Genomic DNA, 22,301 nt, shown 5'->3' with positions numbered 1-22,301 from the left:
GTCCCCAATCTTTTAGGGGCCACTGAGGCTAGGCAACTGCTGACCATTTAGGGAAGAGAATGAGAGGAAAGATAGACATAAAAACAAAGGGGAAAATAGTTGGATTATGCTTAGGCTTGGGGCAAGGAGATGGCTAGATATAAAAAAAAATCCATATATTCTTCCCTTTCCTACAACCCATATCATAGGATCACATAATGAAGTAGATCACTAGTTATCATTAACATTTTCATTAATTAACCAACAAATATTTATTATCTACCATGTGAAAGTATAGCGCTATAAAAATGAGATATTTGTAAAGCACTTTGCAAACCTTAAAGTGATATATATGTGTAACATATTTATATATGTATATGTATATGTATATATATACACACACACTTATCTATTCTAGGTGTTATTATTATGATGACAAATTAATATTTATTAAAGCCTTATTTACCCTATCAAGAAATCAGGGCATTTCATCTTCACCTCAAGCAAGAAACATTTTCCATTGTTTGGGGCAGAGAACAGCTACCTGCTGGGGAGTCATTTGAGAAAGAAAAACTTTGCTGGCAGGAGATCTCTATCTATGGGAAGTATCTCATCTGTGTGTATTAGGCCAGGATTCAGAAAAGAGAAATGTGCAGGAAAAACATGAAAAGGGAAGACATTGTTAAATGTGATTCATTCATTTATCCATGAACCAAACTTTTACTTAGTGTCTATGCTTGCAAAATTCTGTGCTATGCAATTCAATCCAACAAGGATATTGGTGCCCACTATGTGTCTGGAACCATGCTAGGCACTGGGGATGTAAAGACAAAAATGAAACTGTTCCTGCCTTCAAGGGGCTTACAATCTGCTAGAGGAGACAAAACAAAATCCTGTCCTCCCAGAATCTACAGTATAGAAGTGAGGAAAATACTAGCATAAAATACCTATAAAATTCATTATCATATAAGTGTATTAGAGAGTATTAAAAAAGAAGTGCTACAGAAGGCCTATGAGGGAGGCTCTTCACTAGCAGGGAATTGGGAAGGGGACTAGGGAAGACTTTGAAGAAGAAATGGCACATGAGTCCTGCTTTAAAGGATAGGAAGGAACTCAGTAGGTGAAGAGATGGAAGGAGAACATTCCAGGCTTATGGAATCATGTGAAAAGATAGAGAAGGCAAAGAGCAGTCCGGTTTGGCTAGAATGTAAGCAATGGAAAAGTATAACACAAGCTCAAGATGGAAAGGAAAGGTAGTGCTGGATTGTGGAGTGTAAACCATATTCACTTTTGTAGCAAACAATTAAGGAAATTTTGGTTTGTTTCCAAAAATGCCCATGCATGACTCTTTTGGTGTGGTCTTGGAAGTGGCCCTTACCGGAGAACAGCTGTTCCAGAGCCGCAGTCAAATCTGAATTCCACATGGCCATCCACCATGTTGATAGACAGGAAGTCTTTGCTGCCTGTGTCATAGCTGTACAGTAGAACACCATCTTCTGACTCTGGCCGAAATGTGATCTCAAACTCCATGAAAGAGAGATAATTCTGGGACTCTAATGGCCAAGGGGTTGTAGCAAAGGACCTCAGAGATTGATTGAACTGAGGGATGGCCAGGGTGAAAGCTGAAAGTCTCACAAGAAACAGACATGACATTAGAATACACACGGAGAGACAGATGTGAAATTACTGATTTTTTTTTTTAAATAATTCATCATGATATACTGGATAGGGATCTGGCCTTGGAGTCAGGTAGATATAACTTCAAGACATTTGCCACATGACTATGAGAAAGTCTTAGTGCCTTAAGCAACTCATTAGGACTGTAAGTTACTAAGGGGTTGTTTATTTGTGTTGGTGGAGAGTGTTTCTATAATGGAAGTTCTATACATTGATGAATTTACAGGTCCAGGCCCTCCAAACAAATAGACATTGCTCAAGGCCCTTTCCATTCAGACCTAAAAATTGGAGATCCTTGATTAACTGTGGATACCCGATTATTTTTTTTTTCTTTTTGGGTTCCATTCAGTCCAGAATATGGTCTACCCAACACAGCTTTCCTTCTTAAAAACCAACCAAATGTGAACAAGTGAACAAGTTCTTCAGATACTTCTGATACATCATCCATTTGTAGGCTCTTTAGTTTCATATAAGCTCCAAATGAAGCACATCCCACTTTGCCCAAGGTACAGCTGACTTGAAATGGGCTTATTTGGAAGCCCCAGTCCAAACAAATGAGACGAGGGGTGTTCCAACCTGGCCAAAGGACTCTAACCTCTTCTGAAAATGCAACTCCCAAATTGCCCTCTGGTGCTAACTATGATTCCACAGATGAAAAATACATTAACACGTGAACAAGCAAGCAGTCAGACACCAAACTCTGCCTCTACATCCAACTCTCCTCTCATTCTTTATCCTGCTTGCTAGTTAGTCAGCGGCTCACTTCCTTCTCACCGTCTTCACAATGTCTCCCTTTAAATCCCAGGGGACAAAGGCAAATGTAGGAATCCGCTTTGACTGCAGTGCAGGTGCCTCCGTTGATGCAGGAGGCCTCATCACAAATGCCACTGCTGCATTCCCCTAAACACACACAGAAGAGGAATTAGAAGAGATAGGCACTTATTCTCTAACACCAGCCCACCGGGAAGCAAGAACCATTGTTCCCAATACACTGGATTTACTTCCCCTTCCTGTAAACTTCATTCCCACCTCAGCAAAACTGCAAACCAAGTTTTTTAAGACAAGTCGAAATGTCCCTTCATTTTAATCTGATTTCCATTGGGGTTTTACAGGGTGCCACAAAGCCTCTCTCAAACACAGTGGAAACAATAAATCATACATTAATTCACCAGACACTTTTATGACCACTCACCAGGATGACTGGGTCTTTTCTGCTTTAATTAATTTCTCTGTTGTTCTCATAAACACATAATTCAAACTCTCAGAATGTCACCAGATTGTTTATGTTATAAGCATTCTAATTTGTGTAACCTCAATTAGCTTAAGTGCTGTCTTATTGAGTCAAAGTTTGTTCCCTGCCTGGTAAGCCTTGAAGGAGCTAAGTGGCTGGGCCTAAGCTTATTAACTACCTGAAGGATGTTGACTGTTCTGTCTGGGCAGCTTGCAATCCATATTATAGTAACATATGGGCCTCATAATCACTATTCCCACCTTCTCTGTACCCTCCATGAGGGATGAGTAAGTGCCCTAGGGCAATGCCACACTGAAAGAGTCCAAGCAGGAGGTGGGTTTTCCCCTCATTGAACTTATCAGGGGGAATTCGTGAGGGATTTACTTTTTAATTTGCAAATGTTCACCATCCGAGGAATGGAAAATATTTGGTTTATACTTGACTGTTTTTCTGCTGCTTTTGTAGACTATTATTTCCTCTTGCACAAAAGAGCTAAATGAGACAGATGGGCTCCAATCTGGCCTTGAACAAACAGTATAGGTGAAAACAAAATGTCTTCCTGTAGCAGGTGATGGAAGAAGGGGTCTGAGGCAGCTCCATGACAGCTGAGAAAATGAAAATGCTGCCTCGTTTCCCTGACTTGGTCAACAATTGCCTGTTGCACTCTCCCAATACTCCATAATTCCTCTGGCCTTTTCCTAAGTATGAGGAGCTAGCTCTTGGAATTTCCCCCAGGAGAGTTTAACAAAAGAAAAAACAAATAACCCACCACCTTCTCTTTTACCATTCCAGCCCTGGGTTACTCCAGGGTTCCTTCTATCCTTAGAAACGTGAAGTGAGATGGACCAGCCTTCATTTGGTTTCATTATGTTGCTGTTTCCCTGTCTCTGTCAGTATTTGCAGAATTCCTCCAGCCTCTGACACTGAAGGAGGGTGGAAGGAGGCAGAGCATGCTGGGCAGATGAGGGAAGGGAAGGACTAGAGGGGTTACTAATGAGATGTGAAAAAAGCATTTCGTTTCCAGGTAACTTATTCGCCATCATCTGCGCATCCCATCTGGTGGGCCCTTGAGAGCTTAGATAGACAGAGCCGGTGGCCTCCATCCGGTTAGGGAATCTGCAGATTTGTGCTAGTGACCCCGGAGTTCAAAGTCCACAGAGATACCGAAGCAGTGGAGCCTCTGAACTCACCTTGACCCCCGAAGACCAGATTTTTCCTAGACCTGCCCCTATACCCTTCCATCTTTCACTGATTTCTGCAGCACACGCTGCTGTTTGGACGGGCCCAGGGTAAGGATCTCAGGAATCCAAGTTTAGAGGTAGAAAGGACTTCAGAGGTCGTGTAGTTCTACCTCCTCATTTTATAGTTAAGGAAACTGAGTCTCAGAGAGACCAAATGATGTCATCTGAGGTCACATTAAGAATAAGTTTTTTTTAACCCTAGAAAACTTAGAACCCAGGTTTTCTAACTCCAAATCCAGTATTCCTTCTAATGTCAAATATCTCCCAGGCTAAGCACATTAAATAAACCTGGCAAATTAATTAAATTAATTAAGATTAAAATAATTTTTAAAAATTAAATTGCCAATTACAAATCTAAAAAATGATTAAGCAGTTACTGTGCTCAGTTTCGTGAGAGATATATATTTTAGATAGAGCTTCTAGTTGGGTAAGGGGATATAACATAAACACAGATAACTATGATATGCAGGTGTCACGTAACAAGATACATGAGAGCTGAAGGGGAGTATCATAACCAAACTGGATGGATCGAGGAGAGCTTCCTGGTGGAGTTGATATTTGAGATGGGATCTGAAGAATGTCTAGAAATTCAATAGGTGAGAAGGGAGGAAGAACACCCTAGGGATAAGGATGACAAAAAGCACGGAAATGTGAAAACACAGGAGTCTGGAGAACAGAATACAGTGTGACATTTAAAAAGTGGGAGAGAGATAGTTTCTAGGTAATTAATCATTTTACTAATAATGCTAGCATTTTGTTAATAAAAGGAATGGTCATTTGGCTATCTCAGACCAAAGATGACTAATGATGGTGGGCTCACAGTTTATACACCCTTGGAAGAGTGGATGTTCTTGAGGGTGGCAATCAACTCTTGACTGGTTAACAATTAATGAGAGAATGAATATTACAATGAGAGGTGGGCTTATTCCAGTGAGGCTCTTTGGGATAGATGACACTGAGCATTCAAGTCTTGGTCAAAGAGACTTAATCAATTTCCATCCTCACCTGTCTTACAAAAGGGAGAATCCATATTTTCCTAAACCTAAGTAAACACAATAAGCAGGAATTCACACCTAAACTTAGACTTTCTCTTCTGTCTTTGGTTAGATCTTAGCTTTCCCGGCTGGGAAAACCTTTGAGAAAGATTTCCCACACACTTGTTGATTTCTGAATGGGGAAATAGAAAAGGGGAAAAACCTTGGTTCTAATTCAATAATTAGTTATTAATATATGAAAGAAATGGGCATTTCTCTCAATAGTGCAGCCTAGTTGGAACCTAGTGGGGAGTGGTTTTAGATAAGGGTGGAATTGCAGAGTGGCATTAGACTGTGAAAGGCTCTGAAAGCCAAGAAAGAGAGTGTGAAGTTTACTCAGTAGGCAATTTTGTTGTTGTTTAGACATTTTTCAATTATATCCAACTCTTCATGGCCTCTTTTGGGGTTTTCTTAGCAAAGATACCGTCATGAGTTGCCATTTCCTTCTCCAGCTCATTTTACAGATGAGGAAACAAGGCAAATAGGGTTAAGTGACTTGTCCAGGGTCACACAGCTAGTAAGTGTCTGAAGCCGGGTTTGAATTCAGGAAGATGAGTCTTCCTGACTCTAGCTAGGCCCAGCACTCTACGATACACTATGGCACCACCTAACTATCCGTAGTAGGCAACAGTGAACCACTAAAGATGTCTGTAAAAAGGAATCTGGCAGGCACAGCATACTTAATGTTGATTAATTGATTTATGTTAGACCAGATCTGTGTATAAGGAAGTTCAATCTGGCAGTAAGGTGTGTTATAGTTATCTGTACTTATGCCATATCCCCTTACCCAACTATAAACTGTCTGAAATGTATATACCCCACTGGGTTGAGCACAAGGTCCTGAGCACAGTAGGTACAATAGTCGAATGGGTGGGGAACCTTCAGCCTCAAGGCCCTCTAGGTCCTCAAGTGTAGCCCTCTGACTGCATCCAAACTTCACAGAACAAACCCCCTTAATAAAAGGATTTGTTCTGTAAAATTTGGACTCAGTCAAAAGGTTGCACCCAAGGACCTAGAGGGCCACATGTGGCCTTGAAGCTGTGGGTTCCCCACCCCTGGAGAAGAGAGTTAAAAAAGACCCATTAGTAGGCTATTGCTATAATCTACTCAGGGGGTAATGAGGAAGCTGGAAGCGGGAATAGAGAGGAGAGGAAGGATTATTAGAGCTATTTCTAGAATCAGAGCTTTAGAGATGAAAGGGAGCTCGAAAGTAAAATGGTTGAAACTCCTTATTTTACAGATGAGGCCCAGAGAGGTAAATCAATTCGTCAGGATCATGTAGTTAATAAGTAGAATATTCAGAATTTGAATCCAGGTCCTCTGGCTCCAAATCTAGTGTTGCTATGCTGCCTGCCCTGCCAAGAGCCAATGATTTTCTGATGCTGTGGTCTTGCTACCAAGGGCATATTAGCCTGGAGAGCATGAATAAAACTGGGCAATGAGAAAGCAGATTAGAGATAGAAGATCACAGTGGGAGGAAGAGTATGTCTGATAGGGGTGTGTGTGTGTGTGTGTGTGTGTGTGTGTGTAGAGGGGGTGGTCACTGGAAGAGATGATAAGGAAGGAGGTGAGGGTTGTAGGGGAAGGGGGTACTGAGTTAGAGATCTCAGAGGTGAAGCCATGTTGTATACAAATGGTTCATCCGTGATATTTCTTCCTCCAAGTATAGATATTTGAACAAAACTTTAATGCCCATTTTGGGGGGCTTTCTAGTCTATTTTGGCGTGGGCAAGACTAGGCAGCCTCTGCGGTCCCTGCCTGCTCTGAGGTTCTCTGATTCTGCTCTGTGAGTTACCACGGCTTCTCCAGCCTCTTTTAGAAGATGATGACATTACAAGAAATTTACCTTTGCTTATATCAGAAAAGTCCACTGCCATAGCATGTAACCTGCTGGATTTCTTTTTAATTTACAAGAAGTTTTTTAATGCTGAATAACTCAAAACAAAGAATTGGGAAATATAGCAAGACCTGAGCATGTGTCCTGGAGGATAAGAACACCGGACACAGATTTAGAGGTGGAAGTGACCTTGGAGGTCATTAAGTCCAACCTCCTCATTTGCAAGAAACTGAGACTAAAGAGGCCAAGTGATTTGCCTGGAGACTTATAGCTATTAGGTGTCTGACTGATGTAGGATTTGAATCCTTTACTTTCCGATTCTGTGTCCATCTTTCTATCCACTATACGAGGCTGCCTCTGGTATACTTAAGGAAAAATGGAGAAAGATAACCTAATTGACTTTTGCCATCAAAATTCATAAGGAAAAAATCCAATAACCTGATAGCTGGCTCTTGAAGTCCAGGAGCCAACCACTTGGCCCCTTGTCTTATACCACCTGTGGAACTTGTAGAGATAAGCAATGGATTGAAGTGGAAGCCAAAAGGCTGGCAGGTCTAGGCACTTGCTCAAGTCAGCAACATCTGCATTATCTGTCAGCTCCTGTGAGGTGATGGCTGCCTATTAATTTTCGTGTCAGTGCTACTCCTGGGCCAGTCACCTATCGGAGAAGAGGCTTCTGTCCTATGACAGTTAAAACCAGAGCAAGGGGAACCCCGGCCAGGAAAAATGGCCAGGGCTTTTGTGATTCATCATTATGGCTGGAAAAAGAGAAACACATTTGGATTCCCTTAAGGGGCCAGCCCAGGCACACCTACGAAGTAAGAAGAATAATAAAGATTCCCATCATGCCATAACATTCAACAAGATACAAAGTGCTTTACTCACGATATTGTGAGGTAGATGGGGCAAATGTCATTATCCCCAATGGTTAGATGAAGAGCCTCAAGCCCAGAGGGGATAAGTTGCTCAATGCCAGTCACTTAATGATTGAGTTGGGCCTCAAGCCTACATTTTTGGGTTCTAGATACATCCAAGCTGACTCACAAGTTGTTTTAAGTGTCTTTCTGCTCCTTTTTTTTTTTAATTTTATTTTGGTGCCTTCCAGACTTGAAAAATTTACCTGCCCCAGTCTGTCTGGTCCTTGCCCACTGACTGTCTAGCTTTGATCTGATAAACTAACACAGGTTAAAGTTTTACTTCTACTTTGAATTCTTCCCCAAGATCAAACAGAAGAGTTGCCTGGGTTTGGGGGTGAGATGTTGTCGGGACCCAGCAAAGGCAGACAAACCTTCTTCCCAATGCTGGACAGAGGCAGCCATCTGATTTCCAAGGGCTCCCCCATGGGTCATCCTATTGTTGCTTCCACGATCCCAGGTTGGTTGGTCCCAGGGATCTCTCCCTCACTCTCTACCTTCTCAAAGGAGGCTGCTGACATAGGAACCCGAGAGAAAATGTGAGTGCTGGTCATTTCTATCCCTTCTCTATGTGGACCTGTCAGCTGTGGGATGGCAAAGTGTCTATAAAGAGAGTCTTATGCTAAGAAAGATGTGCAGGGATGGTGATGGAGGTGGGAGTGAGGAAAAGTGGTAGGGCTGGGAGCAATTCCTTCCCTTCAGTAAACAGGGGTGCATTAGATGCATCTCCTAATAACAGATTCTTCCATTTCCTTAAAATGTCTCAAGCACCAAACCCTAAATAGAATCTGTTAACTTTTAGCCTTCGTTACTATTGCCTGTTTTGCTCCCAAGTTATAGCGATGGCCTTCTAACTGTCTTGAGTCTCCTCCTTAAAATGTGTCTTTCCTTAACTCTGCAGAGAGACTTTTCCCTGAAAACACTGCTTTATTCATGTTACTCTCCTATTAAAAAAAGTTAGTTCCCTATTGTCTATGAAATAAGACATAGGTATTAGCCTGGAATTCCAAGGCCTCCACAATCTGGCCCCAATCTCCCTTTACAGTCTTATCTCCCAGTCCATGAGCCATCTCCTCCAGTGAAACTGGTTTATGACTGTCAAACAACACCCTGTATGTTCCTGTATCTTCTGCTTCTACCTTCCTCCCACCCAGGATACTCTTACCCTCTCTCAATCTAAGGAGGGACTGTGGAACAGTGGAAAAAGATTGGATTTGGAGTCAAAAGACCTAGATTCAAATCACAACTGTCTCTTACTAACTGTGATCTTAGGCAAGTCAATTAACCTTTCTTAGAGAGGGTATTGGAATACATGGCCTCTCAGATCCCTTCAGCACTAAATATGATTTTATGAAAATCTTGACTGATTTTCAAGGCTCAGCTCAGGTGGCACAGCGAATAGAGTCCTGGAGTCAGGAGGACCTGAGGTCAAATCCGGCCTCAGACACTTGACACTTACTAGCTGTGTGAACTCGGGCAAATCACTTAACCTCAATTGTTCTGCCTTCCCCCCTCCAAAAAAAAATTAAAAAAATTTTTAATTTTCATGTATTCATTTTCCTTTGTTTTCCCCCTTAACTTATAACGTTCATCAAATCCCCTAAGAATCTATAGCACTTATTACCTGTAGGCATCTGCGACATAGTGTAGAGACCATCATATCTGGAGTCAGAGGGCTTAGGTTCAGATCACAGCTCCAACACGTACAAGCTGCTGTGACCACAAGCAAGTTGCCTTTGGTTTTGTGAGCCTCAGTTTCCTCATGTGTAAAATGAGGATAACATACTACTTACTTCATAGGGAGTGAGGGCAAGCAAAGTGGGACTTTTTCTGTTTTTTTCTTTTGGCATGCTTCTCAGCACTAAGGCAATCAAGTGCCTTTGATTGAGTCTTGCCTTTGTTTGTAGGAAGGCCCATACCCGTTTGCTAATTAGGTCATGAGAGGTGTGAAAGCCTCGAGAAGTGTGAAGCCCTGGAGAGGTGTGAAGCTCTTGGGCCCTGAAAAAGGGTATATATACCCAGAGGATAGCCATTGAACTCAGCAGAGAACTCTCAGAACTGCAGGAGGAGAGGTTTTGCTTTGGCGGCTCATTCATTGGAAGAGTGTTGGTGTGGAGACTCTGGGTAGCCGTTAAGGAGCCCCCCAGTTTTGAAAACCCAGATGTTGGTGCTTTTTCCTCTGGTAACTATATATGTGTTGCTATGGTTAGACTGATAGAAGCCTGTCTGTTGATTTGTGTTATTTTTCTTTGCCTGTAATACCTGCTTGTAACTTCTGTTTGTATACCCTCTGGAGTCCAGGGTGCTGGCTTTTCTCCTTGAACTAAGTGAATGATGTATGTATGTTTAATTAAAGTGAGATTGAAACCTCTTCAAATTGCTTTCCTTAGTAAAGCAGAACAAGGAGCCTGTGCTAGCAGCCCTCCTGTGTGCTGGTGTTATTGGTCTCATACCCCCACAGCAGCTGCTAGTAACATTGTTGTTACAAAGGGAAGTCCTAACAACCAGATGAAACTGGATGTGCACAAAGTATTATGTGATATGTAGAGTGCCACTTACTATGGCAATTACCATTAGTTTGCGGTGCCTTATAGGAAGTCAGTTTTCTTTTTAAATTATATTCAATTAAATCTAATCCAATTCATTCAAAACATTTATTTTGCTACCAGCAAGACCCAGATACCAGGTAGGGGACAGAATGCTGAGTTTGGGGCCAGAGACTGTGGTTGTTGTTGAGTCATTTTTCGGTTATGCCTGACTCTTTGTGACCCCTTTTAGGGTTTTCTTGGCAGAGATACTAGAGTTGTTTGCAAATTCTTTCTCCAGCTCATTTTACAGATGAGGAAACTGAGGCAAACAGGGTTAAATAACTTGTCCAGGGTCACACAGCTAGTAAGTGTCTGAGGCTAGATTTGAACTCAGGATGATGAGTCTTCTTGACTTCAGGCTTGGTGTTCTATCTACTGCCCCAATGTGTATGAGTAGGGAATGTCAAGGGGTGAGATTCTATAATATCTGATACATACATCTTTGAAGTGCTCAACCTGACCTCCCTTGGTCCATGTCCCCTCCTTTGGTTTTATTAGTAACGTGCTACCAAGTACTTTCCTACCCAACTCAGCCCAGAGAAACCAGAATGTACTTCCACCAAATCCCATGTGTGGTACTTACCTACATCAGCCCCACTTAGTGTTTTCCCAAGTGGCCAGGGCCTCAAGTCTATTTTCTTCCCATTGATGGCTAATGACTGAACACAACCCTTGAAACCACGGTTTGTTCCTGTTGCTCTGACCAGCCAATAAGCACTGGGAGCCCCACCAAGGTAGAAAGGGGTCCGGAATGTAATTTTACTGTACTGGCCCTTTAAAAAGGAGAAACAAACAAATAACACACAAATGACTTTAAAAGGAAGACTATGAAGAGCTAAAAGATAGGCTCAATATTTTAACTTAGTGACAAATGACTTTTTGGGATATATATATATATATGTATGTGTGTATATATACACATAGGATATATATATAGGATATTATATATAGGATATGTGTGTGTATATATAGGATATATGTATGTGTGTGTGTATATATATAGGATATAGGATATATATATGTGTGTGTATATCTATATGAATATGTATATGTGTGTGTGTGTGTGTATATATATGTATGTATGTATGTATGTATGTATGTATATCACGATTTGAACCACCAGGTTACTGTGTTAGTTACCATGGATAATTCCTCATGGGGCATGATTTGAAAAAAGTTCTCTTGGAGGTGAGCAAAGGAAAGGCAAGATACTTCAATGGTAATAGGTTTCGCGTGATTGCACATGTATAACCTATATCAAATTGCTTGCCTTCTCAATGAGGGGGAGAAGGGAGAAAGTGAAAAAAGAATTCAGAACATAACATTTTTTAAAAAAATGAATGTTAAAAATTATTTTTACATGTAATTGGGAAAATATTTTTCATCAAATTAAAACAATAATAATAATAATAAATATATTTCCATGTGAAGAACAGGTGAGTGGTTAACCCACAGGGCACCAAAGCACAAATGTTCTATTTCTAGCTTTCCTACTAATTTAATATCTCACATTTACATAACACGTTTAGCTCAACACATTAACTCACGAGATCCTCAAAACAACCTGGTGAAGTAGATAGCATGTGTTATTATCCCCATTTTACAGATGGGTAAACTGAAGTTCAGAGCGGTGAAATAATTTGCCCGTAGTCACTCAGCTAGTACGTATCGGAGGTGGGGCTCAAGCTAAGATCTTCCCTCCCCCAATCCAGCATTCTTTCTACTATACCACACTGTCTCCCACTGTTATTTCACCTTCTTGTGCCTCCATTTCTGCATCTGAAAGAGGGGGTAATACTAAATCAAAACACTACATATAACCTCATCCATTGCCTCCTACTGTCAAAGTCTCAGAGAACTGTGTAGCAATCAAACAAATTACGTTTTTAAATTCCAGAGTAGGAAAAATGTTAATGCAAAGCATTACTCAAGTCTTGTGTATTTTGGCACCACGGGGAAAACACTGGCTAGGAGTCAGGATATCCAGATTCTAGTCCCAGCTCTGTCACTACCCGGGTGACATTGGGAAAGTCACTTCTCTCCCTCTAGGGCTTAGGTTTCTCATCAGTCAATAAGAGAGTTAGACTGGGAGACCTTCTTGATTTTCCAGCTCTGACATTCTTCGGCTCTACAATTGTACATAACAAAAATGCAATTTGGATTAGTTATTTTTGAGTTTGAGTCCAAACACTGGGCAGTGTTCACAATGGGACAAGACAAAGGTTTCCTTGAAGAATATTCTCATTCCTGTAAAACCTCATTAATCTGGAATTTTTTCTTGAAGTGGGGTAGAAAGGTATCCTGGTAGGATTTGCAAAAAGTCTAATTTATGGAAAGTTTGAAAAGAAATGTGTTTGTTGTTTATTCCTTGGAGCAACATTCAATATTTATTTTATTTCATACTTTAATGAATAGATAAGAATTTAGGAGAATGTAAGATCCTTGAAGGCAGGGATTGCCTCACTTTCATGTATGTCTCCCTAGCTCCTACCTTCAAGTCTAAATATTGATTGATTGATTTCTAATTAGTACATTGTATGCTTCACATTGTTACTCAAGAGACCTTAATATGTGATTGGAATCTCTTTGCCTTTTCCCTTAACTGGGCCCACTGTTCCCCAGTCCTGTATTTTTAATGCTGTTTGGTTAGCAAGCTCTTTGGTTTTCACGGCTTACATAACAGTGAACTTCCATCAACATATAAAAAATGAATGTGGTCGTCACCAAGGATTCTCATTAAAGCCCTTAGGTGATTTCCTGAGACAAATCCTGACTTCTCCTTTCTGTCATTGCTTATGTCACTCTAAACTCTGGCCTTATGTCTGCCTGATCTCATTGGAGCCACGGTCTGAATTATTGTGAGCTCAGAAACAGTGGGATCTGAATCAAGGAGGTTGTAGTCTATCTACCCTTCCTTTCCTTAAAACTTCAAGGAATGAGGTCTCACGTATTATGTCTCCCCAGTGGGCAAGGGCAAAGATGGATATAAGGAGAAAGGAAGTGAATGTCATAGATACACAGAGGAGGTATCCTTGCCACATTTCTCCTCTGAGAAAACAGATACCTGGCTGGTTATAATTGCAGGTTAAGTTCCCTTGGCAGTTTGCTAACCCAGACCAGAAACTAAAATTATCTAGTGCATGACAGAAATGGGAATGGTAAGGTGAGTCACTTTATAGTCCAAAACTAAAAATATTTCACCACTTCCTACAGACATGGTCTAAAAACCTTAGATAAGTGGCTTATTCTCAAACACTGAACCAAGTGACCTTTGTAGAGTTTTCTTCAATCAAAAGATTGTCATATGTTGGTGCTTTTTGGTTTGATAACAATAATGGGTTCAATTCTCCTGGTACTGGCCTTCTTCCACCACTGCTAACTTTAAAGTCACAGTACTAAGAGAATAAGGCTTTCTGTGCGTGTGTCAGCAAATATATGTGTGTACAAAGATGATACCTAAGTAGTTATGAATAGAGGTTGTTTTCCTATTGGTAAAGGAGGTCCCTAATGTGTCCTTATCCTCAGTTCCCTAGGGCAGTTAGATGGCATAGTGGATAGACCGGTGGGCCTGAATTCAGGAAGATGCATCTTTGTGAGTTCAAATCTGGCCTCAGACACTAGCTGTGTCACCCTGCACAAGTCACTTAACCCTATTTACCTCAGTTTCCTCATCTGTAAAATTAGCTAGAGAAAGAAATGGCAAAACCACTCTGGTATCTTCGCTAAGAAAACTCCAAGTCGGGTCACAAAGAGTTGGACATAATTGAAACAACTGAACAACAACAACATATTATTCCAAAGAATGGAACTACAACCAATTTTAAAGAGATAGATTTAAGCTTGGTATTAAGAACTTTCTGACTATCACTGGATATGGACCTATGGTTTTGTCAGTGTGGATATCTAGGCCAACTGACTCAAATGTATATCTTAGAGAGGGACACTCAGAAATCAGTAACTTACTCATGGTCATGCAGCCAGTGTGTGTCTGAGGCAGAAATCATCTGTAAGACTGTCCCATCTATCCGCCGCACCATGCTTTCTGTCTTTCAAAAATTTAAGGCCACAGAAAAATGGGAATGAGCTACCTCATAAAGTAGTGAGTTTCCCTGCAACTGGGCAAAGTTCCAGCTGCGGTCTCCATGACCACTTGCTGGGGATATGGCAGAAGTTTCCTCCGTGAGGTGTGGGTTGAGCCTCTGTGGTCCCTTCCATATCTGGAATTCTGTTATCTAGAAATAATGGACTAGGCAGGAGAGAAAAACTCACCTGAGACTGGCCTGTCACCGGGGTACCATTGTTCACCTGGAGTAGCCCATTCAGTCCGTCCCTGTAGATGTTGACGGTGTGCCAGCTGCCTAGTTTTATTTTGCTTTCACTCATAATGATGGCCACCCCAGTTCCACAATTGAATCTGTAGAGAAGGAAGAGAGGGAGAAAGTGCTTGTCAAATAGTCTCATTTCTCCTCTTGCCAGAAGGAACTCTCTTGGTTTTTAGAATGAATCTATTTGAGATCTAAACCAAAACAAAACAAAAAGCAACCATCCCACCCTACCACTCACATATGAATGTAGGAGCACCTGGGAGGCACGGTGGATAGAGCTGTGGGCCTGGGGTCAGGAAGACCTGAGTTCAAATGTGACCTCAGAAAGTTATCACCTATGTAACCATGGGCAAGTCACTTGAGCTCTGTTTGCCTCTGTGTTCTCATCTGTAAAATGAGGATATTGTTGTCCTAACCTAACCTCCTAGGGTTGTTGTGAGGATCAAATGAGCTAATATTGTAAATTGCTTAGCATAGTGCTAGTATATAGTATACAGTAGGTGCTGTATAAATTATTATCATTATTATTATTTGATCTAAATCTGGCTGACTTGATTGGAAACTCTGATCCGAGCATTTATACCTCTCACTTCTACAAGGCACTGTGGAGACTGCCAGCTGCCTGAAATGGACTGAAGGTGCAGCATTTTAGAATGTGAATTGGTCCTATCCCAGCCATTTCTCCAAGGGCTCTTCCAGTTCCAAAGTGACAGGCTAGATGGTATTAATAAAAATGTAGAAAACCAAGCCTTTGAGTTCTGATTGGCAAGATTGTCAAAACAGCTGCTTGTGCCCAACTGCATGAAATAGGCAATCCATTTTTTTTCCCACAGCAGGATCCCACTGAGGAATGAATTTGGGGCAAGTAGGAACATTCCTGGGGGCTAAAGTGTTCTCCTTACCTAAAATTGGCACACCTATCTACGTTTCCCCCGTCCATTATTCTTTTGGTCCAAAGGACCACTAACTTGGCAGTCAAGATCTGTCAGGCAAGCTACCAGCCTTACCTGGTCAGTCTTACCTATAGCTATCCCTAGTTCCCTCACCCAGAGGCTCTTGGGGATTTTCAGCAGGAAACAAGAGCCTAATCAATAGTCACTCCAACTGAAATTTGCAATATCAGTAGCTTCCCCCATAAAACAGCCCCAAAATCCAAAGTAGCTCCTCATTAGGAAAAAGCCAAAGATCCCAATTCTAGCCCAACTAGGACGGGTATGACTCTTTCCCAGCATTCACCCAAACTACCTTGACACCTTAAAAGGCGTAACTTTTTTTGAATAATTCTTAATAACCTACGACCTCCTTAGGATATTCTATTGTACCTTCATATCCCTTTTACTCTCCATCCAAGAAAACCCCAAAATAAGCTCAGAGTTGTCACACTGGTGTTTGACTTGTGGAAAAGAGTTCAGACCTGGAGGAAAAGCTAAAATGGGACTGCCCAGGAATATGGAGGATCAGTTTTTGTGACTCCCCTTGTGATTCTTCCACAATGCTTTAGGAAGCCAGGACGACCCCATTTCAGAAAATGCTGGGAGGTGCTGTCTCTGTCTTCCACCACCCATCTCTAAATAAAGCTCACTTTCAAAACACTTCTTCAGTGTGCTCAGACTCAGTTGACATAAAGGAGCCAAAAACTGACCTTGGAGTTCTGATCATCACATGGACCTAATGTCCTATCCCAAGACTCCCACTTTTAAGTTTCCAGGGAGACCCCAGAATTTGAATATGCTGAGGTAGTTATAATCATAGTTTCAACTGTTCATGATTTACAAACTTTGATCACATCATCTTTTAACCTTCATCTGTGAAGACTGAAGTTCTTTTTTCTTAGAACATATTTCTTTGGTGCTTCTTTTTTTGAAGGTAAACTAAGGTTCAGAGAAATGAATAGTCTAAGGCTACTCCAAGGATTCTGGGACACTGTTACCACCCCCAGTTCTTCCATTTTTCCTTGTGGGGTAGTGGTGCATGTAAGTTCATGACATAAAATTTCCCTTCTCTCCTATTTCTTGCAATGACCTTCAAGTACCTATACTAGTTAAAATTTATTTTACCAGTCGGCCAAATGAACTGACTCGGAATCATACTGGAAAAGGAACTATTTTTGGCATGTGTTACCTGAACTGGAGAGAGCGCCGGATGATTGCCAATGACATAAAATCACCCCGTCCATGTTCATTTTCTCCACAATACAGCAGTAAGCCATCTTCAGTTTCTGCCTGTTATTGTCAGAACAAAAGCCACAGGAAGAATGAACACCTCTTCTTCAACAAAGCCCCATCTGGAAGCTTTTCGACATTAGGAATCCTTAAACAATCTCCTATTCTACGATATTACAAGGGGGCAAAACTGTGAATGCCACTTAGTTCCCAGATAATGGGTTCTGATCATATTCAATAAACAAATGAGAACGATGCACGTGAAAAGTTAGAATGAGATGTTTCCTCAGCACAGAATGAGAAGGTTGGACCATAAGTTCCTATTCTGTGGATCTATGAGAGAAGGAAGGCTTCATTGCTTTTAGACTTTCTCTTTATTCACCTTGGTTGATCTATAAGGTTAGGGCTTGGAGAAAACTCAGATGTGCAAAGCAGTGGGCACAGATAAGATCCATCTCAAGCTTATCAAACTCGAGTTTCACAAAAAGGTTATTCATTTAAAAAAATAAATCTTTTCATTGTGCTGCTGCATAACTCCATAGCATGGCATTCCATAGGCTGGCTTCCCGCCTCCAGGGAAATAGGACAGCAGAATGAAACAAGATTCCAGCACAGTTTTGACAGGGGCAGGGTTGGTCATTCTTATTATAAGTTAATACCTTGGCTAGAGCCTTCATTTTTGGCAGAGAGTCCAAAGGAACATGCTTTCCCTTCACCAAACCCTTCTGAGTCATCTAAGCCACCCAAGAGACTTCCTTCAACCCTACAGTCACCTGATTTGATTCATTTAGCACCATACATAATGGTGAAGACAGACATTCTGTGCCCCGGAATAGGACTTTCATTGAATAGCACAATGACATCTTTCTTACCCTAAATTGAAGGGTGATTTGAAATGCTTGATAAGAGTTCTTTAGTGGTTCCAAGGTTAAGTAGGAGTAGCCGAAGAACTGAGGATACTGGATGAAAATATCTGAAAAGGAATGAGAAAAGAATTCAGTTTCCTCATTTCCCAAGAGCAGAAACTGACATATACTTAACTTGAAATACCATTGGGTGAATATTCAAGGTGAAGAATCCCTTGCATTATTAGTCAGAATTAGTTGACAATCTGTTATGCCCCATGGGTCTTTATCCTTTCATCAATGTGCTCAGTTGTTTCTCTTATTCTACGCTAATGTAATTTTTATGGTATTGTGATTAGGGATGGAAATTGGGTGCCTAGAGAAGGTGAATTTCCTGATAATGTAATGATCATTTTAAAGAGCGGTCTCCTTTTCCTTGATTGCACATTTGACTAGGAAATCCTCTTTTTTGTAATATAAATTTCACTGGTAATGTGCACCCCTTAGCTAACATCACAATCCACCCCTCAACTTTCTTCCCTCTCAAACAATGATCTGTAGGTTAGTCTCTGATTCCCTCCAATGCTAAGATGATTTAGCTTGTGTACAAAAAAAGTGAGATTCTCTTGTGTGATGAGGACCCAATAATAGCACCACACGTACATGGGACTCTAAGAGTCAGGTTGGCATGGTGGATACAGAGCTTTTCTTGGAGTAAAGAAGACCTGGGTTCAAGTCCCATCTATGACTGTATGGGAATCTGCATGAATCACAACCTCTCAGTGCTCCAGGTAACTAAGATCATTAAGCACAAAGTAGGTACTAGTTAGTATTAGTAGAGGGAGTTTGCTCACTGGAAATTCCCCATACTAATGAAATAACAGATACAGTCTAAAAAGCCACAACACATTAAACACAAAGCTTTGTGGTTACATAGACTTGATCTCATCTCCTACTTAGTTTACTGCAAGAGGTTAACTCTCACAGACCACACACAGTTAGGGGCACATCTCTAGCAATGGGCCCAGAGTGAGGAATCCATGGAGAGTGGAATTGTTCTGGCTCTCATTGGGATATCTCTATGTCTACCACCCTCTTCCATGTTGACTGAGCACCTCTGGGAGGGCTTACCTTCCGCGCAGTTCTCACCACCTTTGCCAAGGTTGCAGTGGCATCGAGAGCCACCCAGGTTGTAGTCATTGACACAGAAGCTATCAGGTGAGCAGATGGTTTCATCACAGGACATGTCCAAGAGCCTTGTCATTGCAGCCATGCTACTCCTTCTTTTTGCCTTTGCTGTGGTGGTATGGTGGACTGGCGTGGTGGTGAGAGGGGAAGCTGAGGTAGGGGGGATAAACCTTGAAAAATACTTTGGATTAGATCGAGGAGGCATCTTGGTTTCCACAAAAAATTTCCTATGGCTTCCTTTGATGGCAGGAAGTGGTTTGATCTAATGTAAGAGGAAAGATAAGAAGGACATAGTTACATTATTGCTGTCATCATTGTCAACATCATTACCGTCATCATTATAATTATTCCTATTCCCCATATACATTCCCTTCCTCATAACTCCCATCCTTATTCCCACTAGCATTTAGATCATCATCATCACCAAGAACTATCCCTATTTTCATCCTCACCATCCCTATCAATATGACCAACATCTCTATCCCTATCATCCTGGAGGGAATGGACTGTTTGATTTTTGTCTTGGTGTCCCCAATGTGTCACACAGTAGGTGCTTAATAAATGCTTGCTGGTTGACTGATTGGTCATCATTACCATCCCTATCCCAATCTGCATGCCAACTATCACCATCACCATCACTCCTTTACATTTGCACTGTCTCGTGTACCATTTTTTTGGGGGGGGGCAGGGCAACTGGGGTTAAGTGACTTGCCCAAGGTCACGCAGCTAGTACATGTGTCAAGTGTCTGAGGTCGCATTTGAACTCGGGTCCTCCTGACTCCAGGGCTGGTGCTCTACTCACTGCGCCACCTAGCTGCCCTCTTGTACCTTTTTTAGAGCATAGTTCAATTGGTCTTGATATAACCCTACACAGTAGGTAGGGCAAGTATTATTATCCCCATTTAATAGAAACTGGGATCCAAAGACATTAAATAACTGCCTCAAGATACATAGCTCATCAGTGGAAAAGCTAGAACTAAAGAGTTTTTTGGAAGCTAAGTATTTCCCTTTAAGAAGAGCCAAGTGGTAAGAGAATGAGTGTTCTACCCTCAATATGGTAGTTGAATTTTTAACATTACACTCACTATGAAATTTCAAAGTTCCTTCTTGTCTCCAGATTGGGAAGCCAGTGAACAGATGCCCCAGCATGGTTGGGACTTGGCTTAGTTAATGTTAATTTAAAAATACGCGAAGTAGAATGTCCATAGAAAATGACAGTTTTCAAGACAAATTGGTCTATTTAAAGTTTCAAGCTAAAGGTGCACAGTCCATTGACTAACTTACTTGGTTTTACTAGAAAACAAAAATACATTCAACTTCAAGAACAAAGACTTTTATTACCTCTTCAATATAGATGTCAAAATCAGAGTCGTCAACGTCAAATCCATTGCCATCACTTCCTCCTGTGTCTGTGACATACCGTGGCTCTGAGGTCCCACTTCCTGCCTCTTCGGTACCTGTAAGAGCAAAGTAAGCATACCTTCCATCATTATATCCCTAGGTGTTTATTATTAGTCTCTATTTCCCTGCCCCACTCCACCAGACAGAGAACTTAACTAATTTCTTAAGGACAGATTTAGGAGGTTGAACTGGCCAGAGTCTGCCATTTATCCCTGGACACTCAATATACCAATCCACGTCAAGACTAAAAGCACACAATGACATAAACACACCTGATAGCAGAAAAAAGATGTGGCCTCGTCCCTTCTGGCCAAAACATTTGTACGAGCCTTGACAGGATGTTAGAATCCTCAGAAAGGGGAGGGTGGTGATGGACACAGCCTTAAGTATAATGAGATCATCTTTAAGAAGCAATATTTAGCCTTGACTTGGAGTAGGACATGGGCCACTGTGTAGCTTTAGTGTTTTGTTTTTTCGTTGTTGCTTAAACATCCCTTCTTTTACAAAAGAGACGATATCTTAGCAGCCTTCAGGTCTGATATAGATCAAATGTAGGAAAGGTAACACTCAAGGAGTCAGGGGCATCTAAAAATGGTGGCCTAAGGTTCTGAGCCATTTCCTCCTATCATACTTGAGGAGGCAGGTGACTTGTCTACTCTAATGAAGGGCCAGTAAGAAGGCTGGGGTAGCAACTACCAGTCTATGGCAGAGAAGCAGTCCTTTCCATAGGCCTCATATTACTCATATGTTAAAAACTGGGGGATAAGGGCAGGGTAGGTATTGAACCAAATGATGTCCGGGGTCTCTTTTGGTTTTACATTTTAATAAGGACTTGGTAAGCAGCTTGTGGGAGTATTACTAATGCAGTGGACAGAGTGCTAATGAAAATCAGATCCACATTGTAATGGAAGCAATATCTACCAGGACTCTCTCTTCTCCCACACCATGGGTTAGGCTGGTTTTTCCCTAAAAGATGAACTCTTTTGATGCAGCTTCCTGGAAGCCTCTGGCCATACTGACATGGGACTTAGTGGTCATCTAAGGCCAAAAAAAGGCCACCAATGTGGAATCTAAGCCTTTTAGACTTAGCATATATCCTAAGAATGTGCAAGGCATTTAGTAATCTGCCCTGCTGACCAGGCACACTGACATATGGAGATGAGGGGGCCCTCCTCTACCTAAGGGAAGTCCTGGAATATTCTTGTTGAATATCCGTTCTATGCTTTGGCTAAGTAAACCTCCTTTTGTTAATGTTGAATGAGTACCTCAATTCATACCAACATCAAATCTGAACTAACAGGATAGTGGCTTAAGTTGAGACTACCCCAATATGAATTTTAATTTATCACCTGGTCATTAAGTAGCTAGGGCATATCCAAATTTCTTCAGTTTTGATTCTGGCTACACACTCTAAGTTTCTAGCTTGATAATTGGTAAAATGATGGATAAAGGATTACAAAGCATACATCTAAGCCTAGAAACAAGCTACCTCAGAGTATTAATTTATTAACTTATTTCACAAATGATTGCTCAGTGCTTTCTATGTATGAGACATCATACCAGGTCCTAGGAGAGTCAGAGAGGTAAGTAAAATGAGGTATGGCACCTATATTCAAGGAATTTAGCATTGAATTTGAGAAATGGGGAATGCAAACAAATAACTACATTACAAGATAAAATAAGATAACCACATAAGGGACATAGACAGTTCTATAAAAGTTCTGAGGCAGGAGATGTCACTTCCAATTCTGGAAATCAAGGTAGTCATTGTGGAGGAGTAGATATTTAAACTGGGCCTTGTAGTCTGGTTAGATTATAACAAAAGAAGATAGGGAGGGACATTCCAGGCCTAAGGAATGGCTGATCAATCAATCAATAA

At 41.3% G+C, this 22,301-nt stretch overlaps 1 protein-coding gene across 1 annotated transcript in view; it reads right to left on the bottom strand.

The window, feature by feature from the left end:
• EGFLAM (EGF like, fibronectin type III and laminin G domains) overlaps window positions 1-22,301 on the bottom strand; it is a 261,390-nt gene that overhangs the window by 58,175 nt on the left and 180,914 nt on the right. Inside the window, exons 8-15 of the mRNA XM_036767943.1 lie at window positions 20,363-20,478; window positions 18,965-19,283; window positions 17,861-17,961; window positions 16,948-17,048; window positions 14,771-14,915; window positions 11,085-11,274; window positions 2,431-2,556; window positions 1,358-1,601 (exon numbers count right to left, since the gene is read on the bottom strand). Of these exons, the coding sequence (XP_036623838.1) occupies window positions 1,358-1,601; window positions 2,431-2,556; window positions 11,085-11,274; window positions 14,771-14,915; window positions 16,948-17,048; window positions 17,861-17,961; window positions 18,965-19,283; window positions 20,363-20,478 (1,342 nt within the window). The remainder of the gene's footprint in view (window positions 1-1,357; window positions 1,602-2,430; window positions 2,557-11,084; window positions 11,275-14,770; window positions 14,916-16,947; window positions 17,049-17,860; window positions 17,962-18,964; window positions 19,284-20,362; window positions 20,479-22,301) is intronic.

Source organism: Trichosurus vulpecula, chromosome 1 (genome assembly GCF_011100635.1).
Source record: "Trichosurus vulpecula isolate mTriVul1 chromosome 1, mTriVul1.pri, whole genome shotgun sequence".
NCBI lineage: Eukaryota > Metazoa > Chordata > Mammalia > Diprotodontia > Phalangeridae > Trichosurus > Trichosurus vulpecula.
Note: the sequence above shows the minus strand (reverse complement) of the source record. Positions and strands in the feature narration are given on the sequence as shown.